This window comes from Tetrao urogallus, assembly GCF_951394365.1.
Source record: "Tetrao urogallus genome assembly, chromosome: 21".
NCBI classification, from domain to species: domain Eukaryota; kingdom Metazoa; phylum Chordata; class Aves; order Galliformes; family Phasianidae; genus Tetrao; species Tetrao urogallus.
In genome coordinates this window covers 3,252,022-3,272,471 of record NC_136834.1, presented here as the reverse complement: position 1 = coordinate 3,272,471, position 20,450 = coordinate 3,252,022, and the positions used below count along the sequence as shown (strand labels likewise).

General features: G+C 40.7%; 1 protein-coding gene across 3 annotated transcripts in view; it reads left to right on the top strand.

Annotated features, from left to right (window-relative positions):
- Nucleotides 1-1,204: 1,204 nt before the first annotated feature.
- KIF1B (kinesin family member 1B) overlaps nt 1,205-20,450 on the top strand; it is a gene marked incomplete at both ends in the record, with an annotated part of 71,532 nt that continues 52,286 nt past the window's right edge. For 2 of the 3 annotated variants that reach the window (XM_079545602.1, XM_079545603.1), the window contains 8 exons: nt 1,205-1,310; nt 13,758-13,834; nt 15,904-16,083; nt 17,566-17,631; nt 17,734-17,912; nt 18,440-18,551; nt 19,054-19,131; nt 19,299-19,364. In XM_079545602.1, the coding sequence (XP_079401728.1) occupies nt 1,205-1,310; nt 13,758-13,834; nt 15,904-16,083; nt 17,566-17,631; nt 17,734-17,912; nt 18,440-18,551; nt 19,054-19,131; nt 19,299-19,364 (864 nt within the window). Of the gene's footprint in view, nt 1,311-13,757; nt 13,835-15,903; nt 16,084-17,565; nt 17,632-17,733; nt 17,913-18,439; nt 18,552-19,053; nt 19,132-19,298; nt 19,365-20,104; nt 20,123-20,450 lie in introns of all 3 variants that reach the window. The other variant, XM_079545601.1, reaches the window with a different exon arrangement.

Sequence of the window (20,450 nt, the reverse complement as noted above, 5' to 3'; positions counted from 1 at the left end):
TGTATCATCGTGCCTTCTCAGTGTTGCCTTCCAGGTTCCAGGCTGTGGCAGGGATACTTTCCTAGCCACAGTGGTGGCTTTGTTTTTTAATAGACCTTGATGGCTTCTTTTTGAAATCTATCTTATTGGTTCTTGAGCCTTAAACTTCAGTACTTACTGCATCATGTGGCATTATGTCAGACTTCTTAATGGTAGACTACATGCAAAACTTTCTTCTAGTGGGAGGGGTTGTTTGGGTGCAATGCAATTGAACCAAGCACTATTATTTCTACATTGCAGAACTGTATCAGATGGATGTGCCTTGAGGTTGGGGTTGTGGATGTGATGAATAGTTTGCTCCCTACTGAAGTGCTTCATCACTGAGATGTGGCAGGTAGCATTTGGACAAGTGCTTTGATGGTAAATGAAGATGAACTCAGTGGTGAATGTTTGTGGGAGACAGAGATAGTCATATTTACCTGAAGGCAATAATTTTTGATTCCTCTTCATCTCTATGGAATAGCCCTTTAATCACTAGATATACAAGTAGTTAATGAGTTCCTTTTTTTTTTTTCCTTTGGGAAAAGGAGATTCCCAGGAGTGCAGAGAGTTCTTTAAGGTTGATTGCTGCACCCTTTTGTCTGGGTTGGGGTGGATGAAGAGTCAGCGTGGGACGTCTGTCACACTTGTGTCAGTTTTACTCATACTGCTAATGCTTTGTGGCAGCAAGAGTTGACAGCTAGGGAATGTAGCTGTGTAGTAGATGGCAGCTAGCTCATTCTGAAATCTAAGCAGCTGTATCTTAACTGCTAAAATTATCTTTGTTAGGTTAAGCCTAACACATGTTGCAACCAGATCTTCTATTTGGTATTAGCGCCCCTTTCTGGGAAGAAAACCAAGCAATGAAAACAAATCTGCTTATATGCTTCAAAAGAGCTGCCTTGGATGACAGAAACTTTTGAATAGGGAGACAGCATGCAGGTGCTGTTAAGTGTATTTCCAGTTATGGCTTTGAAGTAGCAGCTTGTTGCATGGGAAGGGTGTTTGCAGGGAGGATTTAAAGTCAAGCTGTTTTGTACACGCCTTTTTTTTAATCAGCACAGATGCAGGAGTTGTAAATAACCAAATTACTTTTTTTCTTTGTAGAAAACGCCAGCAAGAAGGTAAACCTGAAGGATTGTGACCTCCTCCACGTAATATCTCCAGTGTACAACAAGCAGCCAGAATGTCGGGGGCTTCTGTGAAGGTGGCTGTTCGGGTCCGGCCCTTCAACTCGCGAGAAACCAGCAAAGAATCCAAATGTATCATCCAGATGCAAGGCAATTCTACCAGTAAGTTGATTTAAGCACAGAAAGGTCTGTCTGTGTTCTCTCTCCCTGATTAATCCCCTTCTTTTTATCAGGCTAACCTCCTTAGTGTGTACTTTACAGCATCTAGAATTACTGTTCTAGTGAACCTTCAGGTTTTCTGAGACTGTTGCAAATGAAACTACCTCAACATCTAACTAGAAAGCATAAATCACAAGTTTGATGCTGTTGTTTATGGTGTTTGCTTGTGAGGAGTTGTGAATTCTGCAGAAAGATTAGGACATCCAAGTGAAAACCTCTTTGTTTTGTCTATATTGGAATGACAGATGTAGAAGTATGTTACAGGCCACTGTATCATAATTCTTGTGGTTGGTTTCTGCCTGGGTCTGCTGCTTTCCTTCCTGCTGTGCAGATTTGGCAATCTGTGCTTGTGTCAAGGAGCATAGTATGAGTGAGAAAACAGAGGAGAAATTCCTGTAAAGTTTTAAGCCTTCCAGTCTAGATGGCAAAATAAAAGACTTAACACTTCTAATCTGTTAGAAATTAAGACTATTAAATTGTTATCCTGGGTCAAATTTGGAGGGTAAGACTCATCTTGGGGTAACTGAACATGGACACCATTGACTGATTTTTTTTTTTTTTTTTTTTTTTGTGTGTGTGTGTGTGTGTGTGTGTGCTTTAGAAGGTCAAGGCAGCTTACATTCCATTTTCTGCATTGCCACATGTAGACTAAGAGCTATACCTATAAACAACTCTTCTTGTAGTATTTTTTACTGTCAAGTAATCAAGTAATGCTTCTTGCCCATAACCTAAGGAATTAGCATTCTAAGAGTACTGAGTTACTTCACTGTTTGATTACTTGAGTATTTACTCATGCCTTTTAATGAGAAGGAGGCTGCATTCAGGCTTCCTCTCGCTTCTTTTTTCTTATCTAAGGCTGTACTCCTGCAGTGACCTCTGGTTGTGGTGTCACTTAAATAATGCGCAGAGATTATTTTCATTGAAAGTGAGGTGTCCTGCAGAAAAGACTGCTTGCTTTTCAGTGCAATAAACTCTTATCTTTAGACCCCGTGTAGAATGTTACCTGACAAAACAATTCTTATTGGATTTTCAAGTTTCCATTAAAAATGAGTGGGGAAAAAAAAATGTTTAGCAGTCATCTGTTGTAGAAACAGATCCTTGCATCCAAACGTTGCACGCCAACTTCTAGGCCAAAGCAGTACAGAGGGGAAGAACTGTGGATACCATGAGATGGAATTCATTATGGAAATGCCACCAAGCTCTGAAATGCAGCAGCACTGCTGGGTGCCTCTGCAGTAGGCTTTCGTATTGCTGTCGTGATGTGACAGCAGTCATTTTACAAGCTTAGGATTGTTGAACTCCAGGACCCTGTGGAAACTATTTGTGGTACAGTGACAGGGGTGACCACTGAATCTCTGTTCATCTGTCAACTGATAGGGCAGAAACACCAGTTCTGTTTCTCAGTGCTGGAACTGCACTGCAGAGACTCTTGAATGCTCAAGAAACTGCATCAGCTTTCAAAAGGAGGAAAATATTTCATGATTTATGTAGTTGGAAACTTATGTATGGCTTTTGCTGTATTTTGTATCCTGGAAATGTTTGATCAGTGGCCTTTTATTTGAGTCCTATGGCTGTGATACCAGATGGGTGGTAGGACAGATGGTGTCAGGTTGAAGTCATCAGGGCTATTACAGGCTGTGGGAAAGGAACCATCAGTTTCGGCAGTCTGTCAGTCTGCTGTTCTTCCCCCCGTTGCCCTCTTTGAGGAGAAATACAGCAAACAGCTGTAGACAGTAATTTTCTTCAATGAATTACATTAGGTGCTATTATATACTCTTAATAACTGAGCATTTCTGTTTCAACTTATCCATAGTTTGAACTTGAATTAAGCAGCTTTGTGCACTGGTAGAAATGTACAGGAATGTGTGGGCTGTGGCTCAATAGCTGAACTAATGAAATATGCAGAAGTATCCAAAGCTGAACATAACGAATGCAGTCGTGCTCCTGCAAGAAGTGCTTTTGCCCTGAGTAATCAGGGCTTCTGCTTTTCCCTCTGAAGAAGGCAGTGTATGGAAACTTTGAAACCAGTACCTGGCACGCCCTGCTTGTTTGTTCTGCTGATTTTTCTGACTTCTGTGTTATTCTTTATAGTTGCAGAAATTGGCGATCTGCAGCATCTCGCCCTTAAAGGATTGTCAGAGTGCATCACTGTGTCTTTCTGTTTTTGAAATATGCATTGCAGGAATGAGAAATTCTGCAGTCCAGCTGAAGTCACATGTGCTGACTGCATTAAGGGGCTGGTATTTTGGCAGAAAGCCTGTGCTGCTCAGATCATATCTGATTGCAGATGGTATCCGTTTGAATCATGCTGTCAGAAGTTCTGCAGTGGAAACGGGAGAACTGAGGGTAGAATGGAAGACAATAGTGGGATTCCTAAACATGGGACATAAACATGGAAACAGCAAAATCCTGCTACTGAAGCGCTTAGTCAGTGAATGTGCAATGATTTCCAAAGGCAACGTAGCATTACTATCAAATTATTAGATAAAAACCAAAGCAAACGAAAGATGAAACATTTACTGAGAGGAAAGCTTTTAAGAAAGACCATCCTTGTTTTTTGTTGTAACTTCTGGGACCTTAGGAAAAAAAATAAGACGTTTTTAAAAGCATTTGCTATGCACACAGATTCAAGTGACCTGAATGCTTTGTTTTCATTTGGATTTCAGTTCTGAAGGGCACATCTGTATTCCCCTTGTGCAGACCTGTGCCCGGAAACCCTTGCACACAGACCCACTGGGTCAGGGCACAGTGCAGCTGTGTTTGTAGCACTGCCCTGGGGTCAGTCAGCAGTGCTGGGCTTCCTGGTGAGGGATAGGTGTGCCTGGAGGGAAAAGTTAATGGGCTCTGAAGACTTCTTATATTGATAATTAACTCCCTGGTGTGATCTTTCTGCTCGCAGGCCTTACGCTCTGTAATACGTTGTTCCTTCCTTATGCTGCTATTGCAGATAGAAAATTTTTCATATAAAACTTAATATCAGACTTTCAACTTGCTTTTGTGATGGTGTTTTGTTGATTAAAATCCCCCACAAGTACTGAAGCAGACTGGAGCTTCTGCAATAACCCTAATGCAGTTTATCTTTGAGATGATTCCTTTTCATATTGGCAGTCTTTAAATTTGGAAGATTCTCTGCTTTTGTATTTCTATAATGTACTGGATAGATGGCTTAACGTGCTTGTGGTTAAACTCGCCAGCATCTTTTGGAAATAAGATTTCAATAACAGATCTTGAACCTCTGGATGCCAGTGTATCTTGTTTGGATATGTTTTATCTCTTGCTTTTTTAATCTTTCCTTCAGAATGGTGTACATCGATGCATCTTACCTGCAGTGTGCTCAGCAGAGTCAGTCCATTCCCTAAATTACTGTTTTTATGAGTGGGAAAACCATCCTGCTGCATAATAGATGGGGTGAGAGGAGAGCTATAGATCTGAAAGTATTTTCTATCAGCAGTTCTTAGATTTCAAAAACGAGTAGATAAAATGTGAACAACATGGGCAGCTGCTGCCTTGGGTGATTGGATCATAGAGTCGGGATGAACTGTTTTGTGTTCAGAGAGCATCCCAGTGCTGTGGTGGTCTTGTGGTGCTTTGCTTTTGTTTTTCATAAGCCTGCTGTCCATTAAAAAGAACAACACATAAATGAAAGTTAAAGTGAAGCAGAGGTTCAAGTTAGGAGGTGCGGGACTGCTCAGGTAGCTGTGGGTGGCTGAGTCTTAATGGCCTGGTCTTTTAAAAAGCTGAACAAGCATATAGAAAAGCACAATGAAGGAAGGAAATGAGGAATTATTTTACTGGGATGTTCTCTGTAACTGGTCGTGATGGATTAAAACAGGTTTTGGTGTCCTGTGTGCAATGCAGCCTGTGGGTGCCAGTGAAAGCAGTGTGTGTGCCAAGTGCACCTGCACAGCCGAGGTGTATCTGAAGGTGGGAGAGCAGCCAGCACCTCAGGCCAGCACTGATGATGGCCTGTTTGGGGCTTTTAACTCAGCATTTCTCCCTGGAGCTCTGTGATGTTCAAAAGTTTTTTTTTGTGGACTGCTTAAGGTATTTTGTACTTAATGAAAGTAGGGACACTGGAGCAGCCCCATCTGCCAGGAACAATAGTTACAGCTGCTGCTGCAGGCAGATGGCAACCTGGGTTCTCAAGCAGGCGTCCTTGGTGGCAGAAAAGCTTTGTAAGGCATTCTGAGTTCAGTTTATAGAGGTTGAGGGACAAAATACAACTTTTTTTTTTTTAATTTCTAATGATTTGTTTTCATTATGTGTCTCTAAAATCTATCAACATTCAAAGAAGCTTACTCCAAAAGGTAAAAAAAAACCAAACAAACTAGGATTTGCTGATCTTTTGCTTTCTCATTTAACTTTTGAGTCTTTTCTGAATGAAAAGGCACACTGAATGGAAAAGAAATGCTATTGTGTAATAACAGCAAGTTGGTTTTCTTTTGAAGTAGCATTCCATTAGTGTGGTTTGGACAGTTTCATTAAAGAGTTTGTATCATGGAAATAACCTTCGGTTTAAATCCCTGATGGGAGAAGTCCTTAATGAGAAACTGGCTGTTATTTAGGCTGGCACTGAGGACATGTGGGTAGTAAAGTAGTGGGAATTTGTGTAGTGACTGCTACACAGGTAGGAAAGGCAAGTGAGGGATTCTGTGGGAGCTGTCTTACCTAAATACGTTTTTCCTCCACTTAAAAACTTCAGATGAGACAGTGGAGGTGGGAGAGTTCAGTTTTGATTCTCAATCTGTTTTCTTCAAGTGAGTGATTGTGGGTATCAGCAAAAATGAACCCATTTCTGATATGCTTTGTGCCTGCCAAGGAGCAGGCATGAGTTCTTACAGCTCATCTTGTTTCGTTTGTTTTCTGCATACAGCTTGCTTCTGTTCCTGTGTGTTTGCCTCTTGAGGTTGTGTTGGGAAAATAAACTTTTGTGGAGTAAAGTCACTTAAGCCTCACCCAGGTTTTCCTGGTCTGTAAATGCTCATAACTGTGGTTACAGTGAATTGTCCATGAATGAGTGCTTGTTCGGTGTTAATGCTACCATGCAAACACAGGCACTATCAACACAGGCATTCTGTGGGTCCTGGGGAAGATGCCTTGCAGGGGAGGTTGATTTGGGAACTGATTGGAAAGATAAGTGAGAAAAGTGGAGTTTGCTGAAGTTCTCTGAATGTCTCCCCTGTTGTCAGTTGCTCCATTTGTTCCAAGTCCCACGGCAGGCAAGGGAAGGCCTGAATGCAGGCTTGGCTCAAGGAGAAGATGGAGGCAATTTTCTTTGCATTTTGTTATTTCTGTTTGCAGGGGGAACTACCTCTAATCAACTTTTTCACCACATGAATCTTTTAAACTACTAAGGCTAGTGGAACAGCCTCCTCAGGTTTCTTTTAATGCAGTGCTGGCAATGTGTCTGAAGGCCAAAACCTTTGCAGAAGGCCAGCAGCTTTTGGAGGTGCCACCAAGTGAAAGCAGAAAGCATGGGATGAGTTTGTATTATCCTGCAGCAAAAAACACAGGAGAGAAGAATTGAGCACAACTCCAAGCATTGACCCACAGCTTCTGCAGCAGGCCAGTGTCAGGTTATTGAATGGCAGTGGAGTTTTGGGGTGCTTTTGGTTCAGCTTTGTGGATGGCTGGAGCTGTGTGGTTCGGCTTGCTCCCACTTGCTGCACAGCCTGCCGGCATGCTGCTCTCCCAGAATGCCAGCTGCAGTGCTGGTATTTATAGCAGTGGGATCTGCAAGAGCAGCTGAGGATGAGAGCAGCTTTCCAGCAGCTTCTGTGAGCCAGCCTTTGCCTCGCTCTGGTGCTGCTGAGCACAATGCCCTCCCCCATCCAACCTTTCTTCCAGTACAAGGCTGAAATTCCACAGCAGGGAGAGAATCCGGTTGAATTCCAAATGAGCTGTTCTTAGCTTCTATTTGGTTTCCTTTCCTTTTAATGATTTGAAAAATGCAAACAATGCTTTGAAAAGGAGGCACTGTTTTACAAGCTGGAAGTGTCCGTTTCCCTTCATTTATCTCTTGTAATAACAACCTTGAAAGTCTCTTTATAAAAGCAGTACGGCCATATATCTGATTGCAACGTATGCCTAGGAAAGAAGCCTGTATTAAACGTGTTTTTGTGGGGTGTTATTCACATCCCAGCACATAAGAATGCCTGCTCCACCCTGCTCTCAGTAAGCACCGTGTTCCCATTGTTGGCATTCCAGTCTACAGATGGTGCAGATATACTTTCCAGACACGCGCATTTTGGGATACTTTTATTGTTAATTTGGTCTTGTGGGTTTGATTCTAAAAGTCTTTAAGATCATTGACCTCGTTTAAATTGATTATTCAGATGTAAAACTGCTGCTTATATTCAAATAGAATTTCAAGAAGGCACAGAATTATTTGGTATTTGTTTCCCTAAATTTTGCTGAAGAAAAAATAGCCGTGCCAAAGTTCTGACTCCTGAACTCCTATCTGTTCCTTCACCAATGATGTGAATGTAAGTGAGGACAGGACAGTGGCTTTTCTGCTTGCTGTTATCTCTTCATACGTGTTGGTATTTGGTAGGAATGTGCTCTGGGTAGGTTACTGCTGCCATTAGGAGAATTACTGAGGCTGGTGTGAATGCTGTTCTGTCAGATGACAACTCATTTTAACTGGTTCTGTTTCCTATGTGGGAATAAAGGAGTCTTTGTGCCTTCTGCCTTGATGGATGGGTAGGAATACAGGAACGGACAGTGTGAATGACAGGAAAGAATGCATTGCTTCAATGACGGGAGTTTGGTTTCTGCAATTCCATACCTGACTTCCACCATTATTGGGTTTTACTTTTAATCGCAATTGATAGGAGGATGGTTTTTGTTTTTCTTCTTTTTGAATCTATCAGCCTGCTTTCCTCTCCTCCCCAGCACAGACTGTATGTCAGCTAATCCCAGGATTTAGCCCAAGTTAATTCTGTCTGCTAGTGTTTATCTGAAGGGCAAACTGCAGTTATCCAGTTCTGTTCTGGAGTGCCCTACAGAGTGACTAATATGGGGCACATCTGATGTCAGTGTGCCCTGCAGGGCGAGTCTCACCGCTCGTGGAGCTGGAGCTGCTCAATGTGGTGACTTGACTTCAAGGCAGTGAGGAGTAAGAAGACTTGCATTTCTTAACTCTTGTGTGCTTTGCACCCTTTCCCCATTCCATGAGTGTATTTCTTGTTATAAATGTAAAATGAAGTTCATATTTGTGTGTTTTTTGGATATAAACTTGAACAAATCAGAACTGCATCAGAAACTGCACAAAAATTTAAAATGACCATTGGAGCACCAAGACTGTTTCTGTACTGAAGCTCTCTGTCAAAGTTTGCAAACGGTTTTTGCTGAAATGCGAAACTAGAAGTGAATTTGATCCCATCAACCTGAAAGACTGAAAGCATGAGTTATTTTTGTGCTAGCTGATGGAGCAGGTGGTGGGTGGTATGGGAGTGTTGGTTAAGGAACAAATAGAGATTTAGAGGTTGGAGTGTGGAAGAACCTCCTGCCAAGCACTGGAGTTGCCTGTTTAAGTAAAGGCATGTGAGATGAGAAGTTTTGTGAGGATGGGTTTGTTGTTAATACCACACATCTGTACCTATAATTCCTTCGTTGATTGTGCTCCAGTTCTCTGCTTATCTTTTGTTAGACTATACTGTTCCTACTATCAGCTTTTCCTTTACAAAGACTAGTTGGTTAAAATATGTGGGTTGTGTCTTGTAATCTAAATCTGCACTGTGAGCCATCTGTTGTGTTTTGAAAAAGTCCTTTTTTTGTAGTTCTCCACACATATGAACTGCATCTGAAAATGAAGAAGTAGCTGGGAGAGGGGGAAAACAAATCTGTCATTTCTATTGTATTAGTTGATTAAGTGCAGGAGCAGAACTGGCATTGTTCTCTGTGTTTGGGGGAGTGTGGGAACAGAAGGTGATATGAGAATCTGCTATGTTACTGGGTGTGGGGCCATAGGTCACTCTTTATCCATTCTTGCCCCTGTAGTCTTCCAATTGTGTTAATGGCACAGGATCTCTTTGGGTAAGAAGATTCCAAGAAAGTCATGGCAACCTTTCTAAAGCTTTGGAGCCCACTTTTGGTTTTGGCAGTTGCACTGTATGGGAGCAGCACCCGTGAGCTGTGTTTTAGGATTGTCGTTGTGTTTGAGTTCTGAATTGCTCTGTGGGAATCTCATGTTCTCCTTCCTCAGAGGTGACTGATTGCTTATTCTGATCTGTTTGCAGACTTACTCAGTTGTGCATGCTTTGTGTGCTTCTCAGGCACATTTTCTGGCAAGTTGTATGTACAGAGCATGGAGTACAGGTTGAGATTGTGTATTACCGTTTCATAGTACACTTCAGAAAATCACATTTGCAAAAGAGATCAGAATAATGCAATTGCTTATGTAATGATACACAACTTGAGGTTATTTGGTGTGAGGAAGCTTAGTGCCAAGCTGTTGATTTCCTTACCTTTTTGTCGGTGCTATGTAAAAATTCCTGTAGAATTTGCCTCTCTGTGTTGAGATGGCACAGTTCTGAATTAGTTGCATGTTACTTGTTTCAGTAGCAGTGCTGTAGGAGATAGTGATTTTGTAGAGCATCCCCTGCCAATATCTGTTCAATGTAGGAACCTTAACTTGTGGAAAGCTGTAGGATTCCAAATGAGCAAAGAAATTGGCTCTTGGTAGAGCAGGGGGCCTGAAAAAGGGATTGAGTTTCACAGACATTGGCTGCTGAGGCCGACTCCAACATGCAGAGCTGCTACAGTGCCACACTGATGGTAACTAATTATAGCTGCAGCACAAAGCGTTAGTGTCAGGCTGCAAACAGGAAAGTTAATTGCCACATTGGACCTTTGAAATATCAAATAAACAATTTTATTCTGTAAGATAAAAAGGCCATTAATGTGTTCCTGCTGTGATCGTCTGCCTTATTGCCTTTCTTATTTCCTGAGGCTCTGTAATTAAACCATTAGCTTGTGTACCAAGCTGAGAGTCTGCTGTGGTGAGAGGGGATAGATGATGACCTATTTCGTGATTTACTAATATGGCACTTTTTGGCCTCGCACAGTTTAAAAACCAAACAAAATAACTGAAAAGCTTTTACTGTTCTTGTGGGTGTTGGGGATGCTGGAAGCGATGCTTTTACTTCTTAATTCTGTTTGTTTCCTTGTTAGTTGGAAAAAACAGCTTGGTGCATGAAATCAGCGTCGTCTGCTCAGTCTAATTTCTGCATGATTGTGCTTGGCTTTTTTTCCCCTCCAATCTGGCGTATGAAACTTGAGGATAAAGCTTACCTGTGATGTAACGAGTCTTCTGTCTGACTCAGAAATATCTGTGAGCTTCATCTAGTAGTCCTTCCAGAGATGGCCCTTGGCACAATAGACAGCTTCAAGTTAGGTCAGTTGCTTTAATTTCATTTCCTGGTTTCTTGCTGCCTCACCATCTTCTTTCAGGTTTCTTCACAGCTTGCCTTATGATGCATCTTATCACTCAGTCCAAATTCAGACTGTGTTGACCATGCTAGCAGCTTCATGCTTCGTGTGCTAAAAGGGGATTTCAGTCCACATGAAATCAGTTGAAGTTGTAATCTTGTTTTCTCAGTTGTTCTGCCCTTCTGGATTTCTTTGTAGACAGACAGGATTCCATTAAACCAGTGGTACTGAAGGCAGACAATGTCGACTGTATGTAAGGAATCAAAATAAGGATAAAAGGAATTCAAGCTTGAACCTGAAACTGAGTTGAAAAGGCTGTGCTTGGATCAGTTGTGAGGGACAGCATGCAGAGCTGCTGGCAGCCAGGAGGTTTCCTCTGCCCTGTTCCTGTTCTGTGGAAGATTTTGGCCAGGCAGCTGCATTCCCAGCCTCTGACAGAGCTGCTTTCTTTCACGTTGTTCTCCCTTTCCTAATATGCTTCTCATGATATACTTTGCAGAAATGCGCATCCTAGAAAGTAGTTTTCAAGACATGGAACTTAATTTGAAAGAGTTCAGAGAAGCCTAATTTAAAAAAAAAAAAAAAAAAATGGTGAGCCACTACTTGCATAAATCCTGGAGCTGAGCATCACTCTGTGAACGTGGTGGATCAGATTTGAGTTGTAAGGGCAGGTGCAGAGTGCACTGCCTGACACTGAGCGTGCTGTGCTGCTGGAGACCTTTCGTAGGTGGTCAGCATGCTTTTATGAACAGCAAGCTGAGTGAAAAATCAGGCATTTTGGTGACTAAGTGTTGTGATACTTGAATTTTTTAAGCCATTAGTGCGTAATGTGTGTTTTCATGTCAAACTCCTTTTTGAATAATGCCTACATTTATGCTCCTTGTTCTGTTTCCTGCTTCTGACACAGTAGAATCTTAATTTAACTTTCTTCCTTGGAGAACAAATGCTTTGGCCAAGAGAAGTGGCTTTTATATTTGTAGATGACAAAATAAGAATTAAAAAGACGTACGAATAATTGTTATTTCAGTGTAGGCTCTAAAAAAAGACCATGCCATGGAGATTGAGATCAAAGTTTTGTGGTTGCAAATTAATTGTCATGAGAGTTGCCAGCAATATTTGTATGTGTTCGTGTATCTGCTTTGAATTGTGTTACACAATACATAGGGATGGGTTCTATTTATTGCTGCTTGCTTTCTGCTTTTAATAGTTAAATTACTTTCCCTGGAGCCCTTAACCCACCATGATTGAATGAAGTGGTGGTGCTCATTCCTGAAGGACACATTGAAATGATTTGGAGACTGGTTCTGGTACTGTTTTTGTGCATAGGAACCTGCTGATGAAGGACATGATTTCTTTCTTACCTTCTGGAGCTTTGATTGTTCAATAATTGAATGAGGAGCAGGAGAAGTTATATTTCAGGCTGCTAGAAGTTGCACTGAGAGCTGCTTGAGGTTTGTGCAGACAGGTTGTCTTGTGGATTTGTTCACTTGAGAATTGATGTACTACTATGTTGTAGATGCAGCATTACTGCTGCTTGGTCAAGAGGAGCAAGGGAAATGGGAGCCATATATGAGTGCTTAGGTTACTGGTTTGGTATGCGTTGATGCCCGTGTTGCTCTCCAAAGCTGCACGTGTCTTTGCCATGTGATGCTGTACGGGTGTGAAGCAATGTTATTTGTTGGCTTTGCACGTCTGTCAGCTTTTATACAGCAAGAACGTCAGCGCAAGGTGCGTCCAAGTGAAAATGAAGTTGACCACCAGAAAGAGTAGCAACTGTTGCTATTTGTAATCCACACAGAGCCTTTCTCTGCAGTGTAGTTTTGGACTGCAGTCCGGCTCAGGGGGGTCAGCATCTGGCAGAGTGATTACATCTTGAAGGGAATTCTGTGACCGCGTTTTCAGAGACTTCAGTGCAACGTGTTAAGATCATAATGCCTGAAATGGAAAGGGTGGTGGGTGTTACAGTTTGTTTCTGGTTTTATTTCTCCCAAGAAGCAGGAGAAGTCTCTGTCTCCCAGAAGCACAGCTTTGCTGGCCTGAATGCATGAGAAACAGCCTTCCTTTGCTTAGGCTGACTGATACTGGAATGCAAGTTTTGCCCAGCAAGAATGTCACCATCTGTGTGTATTCTTTCTTCTTTGTAGATTTTTGTTTGCAAATATCTTAATTAGTATAAGATTTCCAAAGGCAAATGGCTGCTATAGGTGCAGATGGACATGTGGTTTGTCTGATTTTGATACTCTCAGGAGTACGCCTTTTTAAAATCCTATTTATGTAGATGATTTTGAAAACAGCTGATGGAAACGATCTTGTAAGGATTTCCTACAATACAGACTTGAAAAGAAGCAGCAGTAGTAGAGATTTAGTTATGCAGCAAGAGCTGTGCTTATAAACTACCCTCTGTGGCATACACAATCTGCAGGAGTCCTTTATGTCATTGAAATGGCAGCTGAATCTATTGGCAGAGGTTACTTGTGGGGGGGGAACAGCACCTAAAATATACCTTGAAGAGCATTACATTAATTGTAGGGGATGCATGTATGTGGATCAAATATTGAAAACAATTCAGGGAGCTGAGAAAATAAAAAGAGCATCACAGTTACAGGTGTACTGACAGAAGAGTGGGGGTTTTGTTGTGTGTTGTGGATTCTGTGGATTTTGTATTTTCATTCCTCCTTCTTGTTAATATCCCGCAGCTCCTAAAAGCCTTTCCCATTCTATGTGCCAAAGGAGCAGCATGACCTACTTCAGGCTTTCTATAGAACAGAAGAGTTTTGTTTAGCAGCATCATTCCTTTTAGGAATGCATTTTCTTGGAAGATGTAAGTCTGGTGCTTCAGTCTTATTACTCCTGAGTGGTGTGGGGATGCTCAGGGACACAGATCGAGGCTCAGCAAACTCATTAAGTATTGCTCCTAAGTGTCAAGTTAGCTAAATGTTTGAATTGTATTTCCTACAGGTATTATCAACCCAAAGAACCCCAAGGAAGCGCCAAAGTCCTTCAGCTTTGACTACTCTTACTGGTCCCACACATCGGTAAGTTCTTTTACAAGGAAACTATTCTTCCTTACCTGGCTTGATTCAACTGCTTGCATGTTTTCTGACTGTTCCATCCCTGTCAGGTGTTCCTGCACTGTGTCTCTCACCCTCATTAAGACTGAAAGCTTGAGAGAGGGCAAATCTAAGTTCTTAGAGTTTAATAGCAAGTTGTGGGTATTTGAAAGATTACTTAAAATATTCAGCAACAGTTTAAAGTGTTTTAAGGGTGCACGTGAACCAGAGTTACTTCAGTTCTATCTGTATATGGCTGAAAGTTGCTCATGTTCTGCAGTTCAAAGAACGATGTGGGCTGTGTTCCCCTTGGCACAACTGGAAAAGGCAGAGTAGCGACCTGTGTTTCTAATGGCTGCAAAAGCAATAAGCTCTCCCATGGAGCTCCTCTGCCCCACCCTCCTGCAAATTAGTGCTAAGGTCTTGCTGACTTCCAGTAATTGTTCTAAAGCAGAACTGTGTTGATCTGCCATCAACCCCTCCCCTGCCTTTTTTCTCAAAAAATGTAGAAAGAATGGGTAATGCTTTTCTCTCTGTTTTTAGTTTTAGCAATTTGGATTGTGCAAATGTGACAATATTTGAGTAAATCTGTGGCCAGCAAGGATACTTCCTTGACAAAAACCTAGGAAAATTTGGATTTGTGCAGCCCTTTTTATGAATCTTCCAACTGAATATCCTGACTCCACTATTCCTGAATATTCCTGATTCCAAAGCAGCTGTGCAAATGAATTATGGGATCAGCTGAAGGAATCTTAAGAGCACATTGAGTACCAAAAACCAGCAGGCAGGCTGTATCAAGGAAAAGAACTGATCTGAGAGCCTTGAGTCTAACATTAGAATGTTATCCCAGCTAGATTTTGTCTTGATTTCAGGAGCAATTAATGTTAAAGTCCAACATTTCAGGAAGAGAAAATACTAAGTCAATAATACCACAGTGACATTCTCCTACAAAATCAAATCGCAGAGCAATGTATGGCATGTTATGTATGTTAGCTGTGCAGTCTGCTCTGGTTTGTGCAACTTAAAGCATCTGCATTGCCTGGAGTGATAATTTTTTTCCAATATTGGTTGAAGTCTGACCAGTACAGTGCCTCAGTGCTTGACGTGTACTGCATAAAAACCAGAGGATTCATGTCTTTAGTTTGTGAAGTTTTGTTTTGAGCAGGTTCTGTGTTTGCTCTGAGATCTGGCAAGTTTATTTTCTGACACTGCAATTGTTCTGATTTTTTTTTTTTTTTTTTTTTTTTTTTTTTCATTGCATATACAGCACTGTTCATTTTAAGCACAGTAGTGGTGGTAGGGCTTTATCCAAAGTGCAGCAGAAACTTTTCAGTCAGGTATTTGAAGATGATGTCTCCTTCTGCATCTGTGCTCAAGTTTATGTTATGTGTTTGGTTTTGTTTGTTTGGTTTTGCTTTTCTTTGTTACTGGGATGAATTGCTTTAAAGTAGCCCTGCCTTCAATCTAACCGTAGAAAAATGTTCTGATACGTTGTCCTTGGCTGATTGAGTTACTTGATAGTTTGAAATTTGTATTTAGGGGTTTTTGGAGTCAGTGCTTGCAAATTGAAACCTGGATTGGTTGTATGCAGTGCAATAGGACAGCTGCCAGAAAATGCTGTCTGTTTTAACGATTCATCCACACTCTTGTGGTCTAAAAAAACTCAACAGCATTGGCTTCTCTTTTCCCCCTCCTGAGCCATAGTCAGGAGCAGCTGCTCCAGGATTTTGTGATTTCCAGACCTTCTTTGTTTGTATCCACTCTCCAAACTCTACTTTGGATGTTTTTCCTCTCTCCATTCCAAGCACCTTGAATCACGTTTGTCAGTGATCTTGCACAAAACATGCCCAGTAGTGCCAGCAGTGTTCACAAACCAAAACTGGGACGTTGCTTCCTCAGCTGTGCTGGAGTATTGGTTTTGGAAAAATCTGTGGAAAAGTGTGCTCTCTTTGCCTTTTCCTGAGAGAATTGACCCACAAGATAAATTAATTGCTTCTGAAATGTTACGTGAAAGGGAGAAGACTGTTTCTGATCCTGTTTTTGTGTCTTTTCAGCCTGAAGATCCCTGCTTTGCATCTCAGAGCCGTGTGTACAATGATATTGGGAAGGAGATGTTGCTGCATGCCTTTGAGGGCTACAATGTATGCATTTTTGCCTATGGACAAACTGGAGCTGGGAAATCCTACACAATGATGGGCAAACAGGAGGAGAGCCAAGCAGGGATAATCCCCCAGGTATGACAAAAAAAGAAAGGGATTTATTTTTTTAGAGCATGTTCAGATGCTTACTGTCCAATAGAGTTATCTTTTTAATATCGAATAGCAATTCACACACAATATCAGTTTCTTTCTGAACTGTAAGAAACTTATTCTGGAAAAGAACACTGAGTAATTTTGTCTCCATTGTTGCACTTTTAACAATTGTACCATATGTTCTCTGTCTGCTCTTCCGCATCCATTTTCTCTCCTTCACCAACAAACTGGTAAATGGAGGTGTCCTGTTCAGTAGATTTCTTGTCTCATCCGACTGTAATGAGGTCAGCACGTGGCACCTTTGCATTCAGCAGGAATTCAGGTGACAGTGCTGATGAATCTGCCATAAAGCTTTTGTGGAAACAAATTTCTCAAAGTTAGAAATCAAATAATATATTGATGCATTTGATAATTTGAGGAGGAAATTATTTAGGCCACAGACCCCATTGAAGTATGTAGGAAATGTTCTGGTCCCACTTGGAGCTGCATATGTAGATTATTTTGAAGTCGTGTTGGAAGAGTATATTTGTGCACATCTGGTGGGATGATGTGATTAAAGACACGAGAGAGAACCTGTTGAATCTGTTCCCTCTTGTCACGTATGCAGAGGGCACAGCACAGTCACTTTCTGACTAATACAGATTGTTGACATTAAATTTCTTTGTGTTGGCAAAATTCCTTGATCTGTCTTCCTGTCTTGTAGTTTGATGTTTTAGACTTTAACCATGTGTTGGCTGAATTACTTCAAAGTACATGCTTTAAATTTGCCTGCATTTTCCATGTATTTTATTTTCTACGCAGAGGTCAGTAGATATGTGTTCCCAGGTCCTCTTTGTTTGCACATCCCTCTGCCCTCGTGCTTTTTAATCTTCTTGCACGTATCCATGCTTTTGCCAACTGTTCATTCTTTTTCTTCCTTTATGATCTTAATTTGGTGTCTCTCATTTGACTTAACTGTAAAGGAGTGCTACTGAAATAGTGGAATGCTGAGTGACTGCAGCATTCTTTGTATGAAGATGCTGTTAAATGAATTTTGATGGTATTTGCCTATTGATTGAAATCTGAGTCCTGAAACTTAAACATACCAGTGAATTGACACAGGATTATTCTTTTAAAGATAAACAGACTAGTGTAGGATTAAGAATTTTAATCATGAGTTCCTAAAATTCTTCCAATTTTGGTTATTTTGTCTATTAATGTTATAACAGGTTATTCTTCCAATTTCCTGTTACAGAATATTAGTATTGGTTAAACCTTGAAAAATTGAAATGCTTTATAAAACAAATTATCAAGGCTGGATGGTAATGACAGATAATTGGGGTTAAGTATCTTCCTAGTGACGCTGTTTGTTGTTGATGCAATCTGTTCCTTTTCTTCCTCTGCCAAGTTAATGGCACGTCATTGTAGTTACTTCTTATTACTCAGTAAGATCTAATTTCTGATTTGGTTTTAATCTCTTTCCAGCTATGTGAAGAATTGTTTGAGAAAATCAATGACAACAGCAATGAAGAGATGTCGTACTCTGTAGAGGTGAGTGTGATGAGGAATAAAAGAACGTCTGTGTGCTGGACATCAAACTACACCACCAGCCTTAACAATCATTAAATGATCTTTGCCAATTCCTGTTTTCAGGTGAGTTACATGGAGATTTATTGTGAGAGAGTCAGAGACTTGTTGAACCCGAAGAACAAAGGGAATTTGCGGGTGCGAGAGCATCCTCTGCTTGGCCCTTATGTGGAAGATCTGTCCAAGTTAGCAGTCACATCTTACACAGACATTGCAGACCTCATGGATGCTGGAAACAAGGCCAGGTTGGTGGCAGTAGCACGTTGCATACTTCTATTTGCTGTGGGTTTATGTGACATGCAGCACAAATTTTGAATAAGTGGTGTAATGGTATTGCAAATCACTATGGATACTTAAGGCTTGTAATGTCTTTAAATTAAATAATAAATAATTCTACTGGCTTTTAAGTCAGCCTTTTGGTATAAATAAGTAGTTTCTTTCCTTCACTCAAGTGATCAAGACTAAAGTTGCTTTACAACTTCAGTTTCTTATTTGCTGTTGGTTGTCATTTATATACAGTATGCTTCATGTAACAGTCTGTGAGGTTGATGTGAATGTCATTTGTATTCTCTTATGTTAGTGTTGGGTAGGTTAGTAAGTACACAGACTAAGCAAACTCTGAACTATGCTAAAGCTGGAAAGAACTGAGGACTGAAAAATAAGTGCAAGTGAGCTGTGATCCTCTGCAGCTGCACTGAGTCCTGCAGGTTGTTGTATTTACAGCACAGAGGCTGCTGTTTTCTGAGAGTATCTGTGTGTGTTCATCTTCTAGGACTGTGGCAGCTACCAACATGAATGAAACTAGCAGCCGCTCTCACGCTGTGTTTACAATTGTCTTTACTCAGAAGAAACATGATGCAGAAACTGATCTTTCCACAGAGAAGGTATGTTACAGATGAGAAGTGGGAAGAATTTAAGCCTTAAGGAGTAGGTTCTGTGGGGAGAGAGATGAAAGGAGTTTTGAGGATTTCCCCCCATCTTTGTTACCACAGTTTTTGAGTCCCTAGAGTCAGGGTGACATGTAAGTTTGTTTACCTTCAAGATTCTTATGTTGCCTTTAGCAGTAACAGTTTCTTTTCACCTCAGTTCACGGCAGGGGGCCTCAACCTCTCTTTTTAGGTAATCTGAAGTATAGTGAAGTTTAAAAGAGTTTAATTCTGTAATTCCAGATGCTTCTTATCCACAAGATGATGATGATAATAATAATAATAATAATAATAATAATAATAATAATAATCAAACTAATTGCATGTGAAAACCTCAGTTTTAAGCACACTGTAGTCATTTCTAGGCAGTTTTTTCTCATGCCATGGGATATTTTGAAGTAACTTAATTTCTTACTTTAGTTGGACAAGGATTAATTCTGGTTGTTCTTTCTTTCTTCAGGTCAGCAAGATCAGCCTTGTGGATCTGGCAGGGAGCGAGCGAGCTGATTCAACTGGTGCCAAAGGAACCCGATTAAAGGTATTGGGCCACTGATGTGTGGGGAAAAAAGGGAAGTGGGTGCACAAGCAGTGTAAGAATTGCAATTATAGGTTTGGAAAAAAATGGCTGTAGAAGTAAAGACTGAAGTTTGCAGAGATTCATGATTGAAAAATAAGACTTACTAATGCTGGGTTCTGTTTTCCCAGGAAGGAGCAAATATAAACAAGTCTCTCACGACTCTGGGCAAAGTTATTTCAGCATTGGCAGAGGTGGTAAGTACAGCATTTAGTTATCTGCAGCATCCTTTCCATAACTAGTAAGACTGAGACAGTGAGAGTGGAGTCGTTCACTGTTCTTGACGTGGCATTACCAGTGAAGTTAGCTCTGTGTGTGCCCTACATCTCACAGAGCCTGCTGGAAACTATTTCAAGGTAGTTTGAAGCATTAGTTTATTTAGCTTTGAAGAAGCCTTGCAGAATGAGTCTACTTTTATGTAGAGGATGTGTTCAGATAACAAGCTTTCAGTTCTGCAGAGCCATAGTAGTATTTCTGTTGAAAAGAATAATTCTGGAGATGTAACTGCATGTTTCGTGTTAAAATGCTAAGATGTTGTATGTTAGAAATAGCAGTTTGATCATCACAGACTTTTTTCAATGCAAAGACTTAATGTGTTTAGTTGATTAAACAGACAGTAATCCAAACACAGACTTGTAGGTTCAGAAATGTACTTTCTCTTGTCCTTTTTTATTCAACTAATATTGAAAAAACCCAAAACAACAAAAAAAGGTGAATTACTGCTGCTTTTAAAAGGAAGTTCTCAATAGGTTGGGACAGGCTGGGTGTACTTAAGTGCTTCTTAGGCTTTTTTGTTTTTATTTTAATGAAACTTATTCTAATTCATGGGGCTTCTCAATTAAAGGATGCTATGCCAACTAGCGTGGAAACATATATAAGCTCTATTAAGAAGCACATCATTTATTGTCTTCTGCTTTCTTTAATGCTTTCAACTTAGGATAACTGCACCAGCAAGGTAGGATGGTCAGAGTGGTTATTGTGTTTGACCATTTGTGAAATTTTATTGTCTTTGGAACCAATGAACAAGGATCTTTCTTGAGAAATTACTGTGTTATAAAGAATTGTTACGAAATGTGAGAATGGTCGATACTGGAATTCAGAAATATACTTAGGTTGGAGATAAGGACATGAAAAACACACACTTAAGTATGTTTTGGGGGTGTTTTTTTTCTTTACTACATCCCTCCTCCTGATTTGGTGAATTAGCTTGCGAATACTTACCTTTTCGGCAGGGAAACTTTGTTTTTGTGCTTCTGTGCTCCATGATTTTTTCCTTAGCTCTG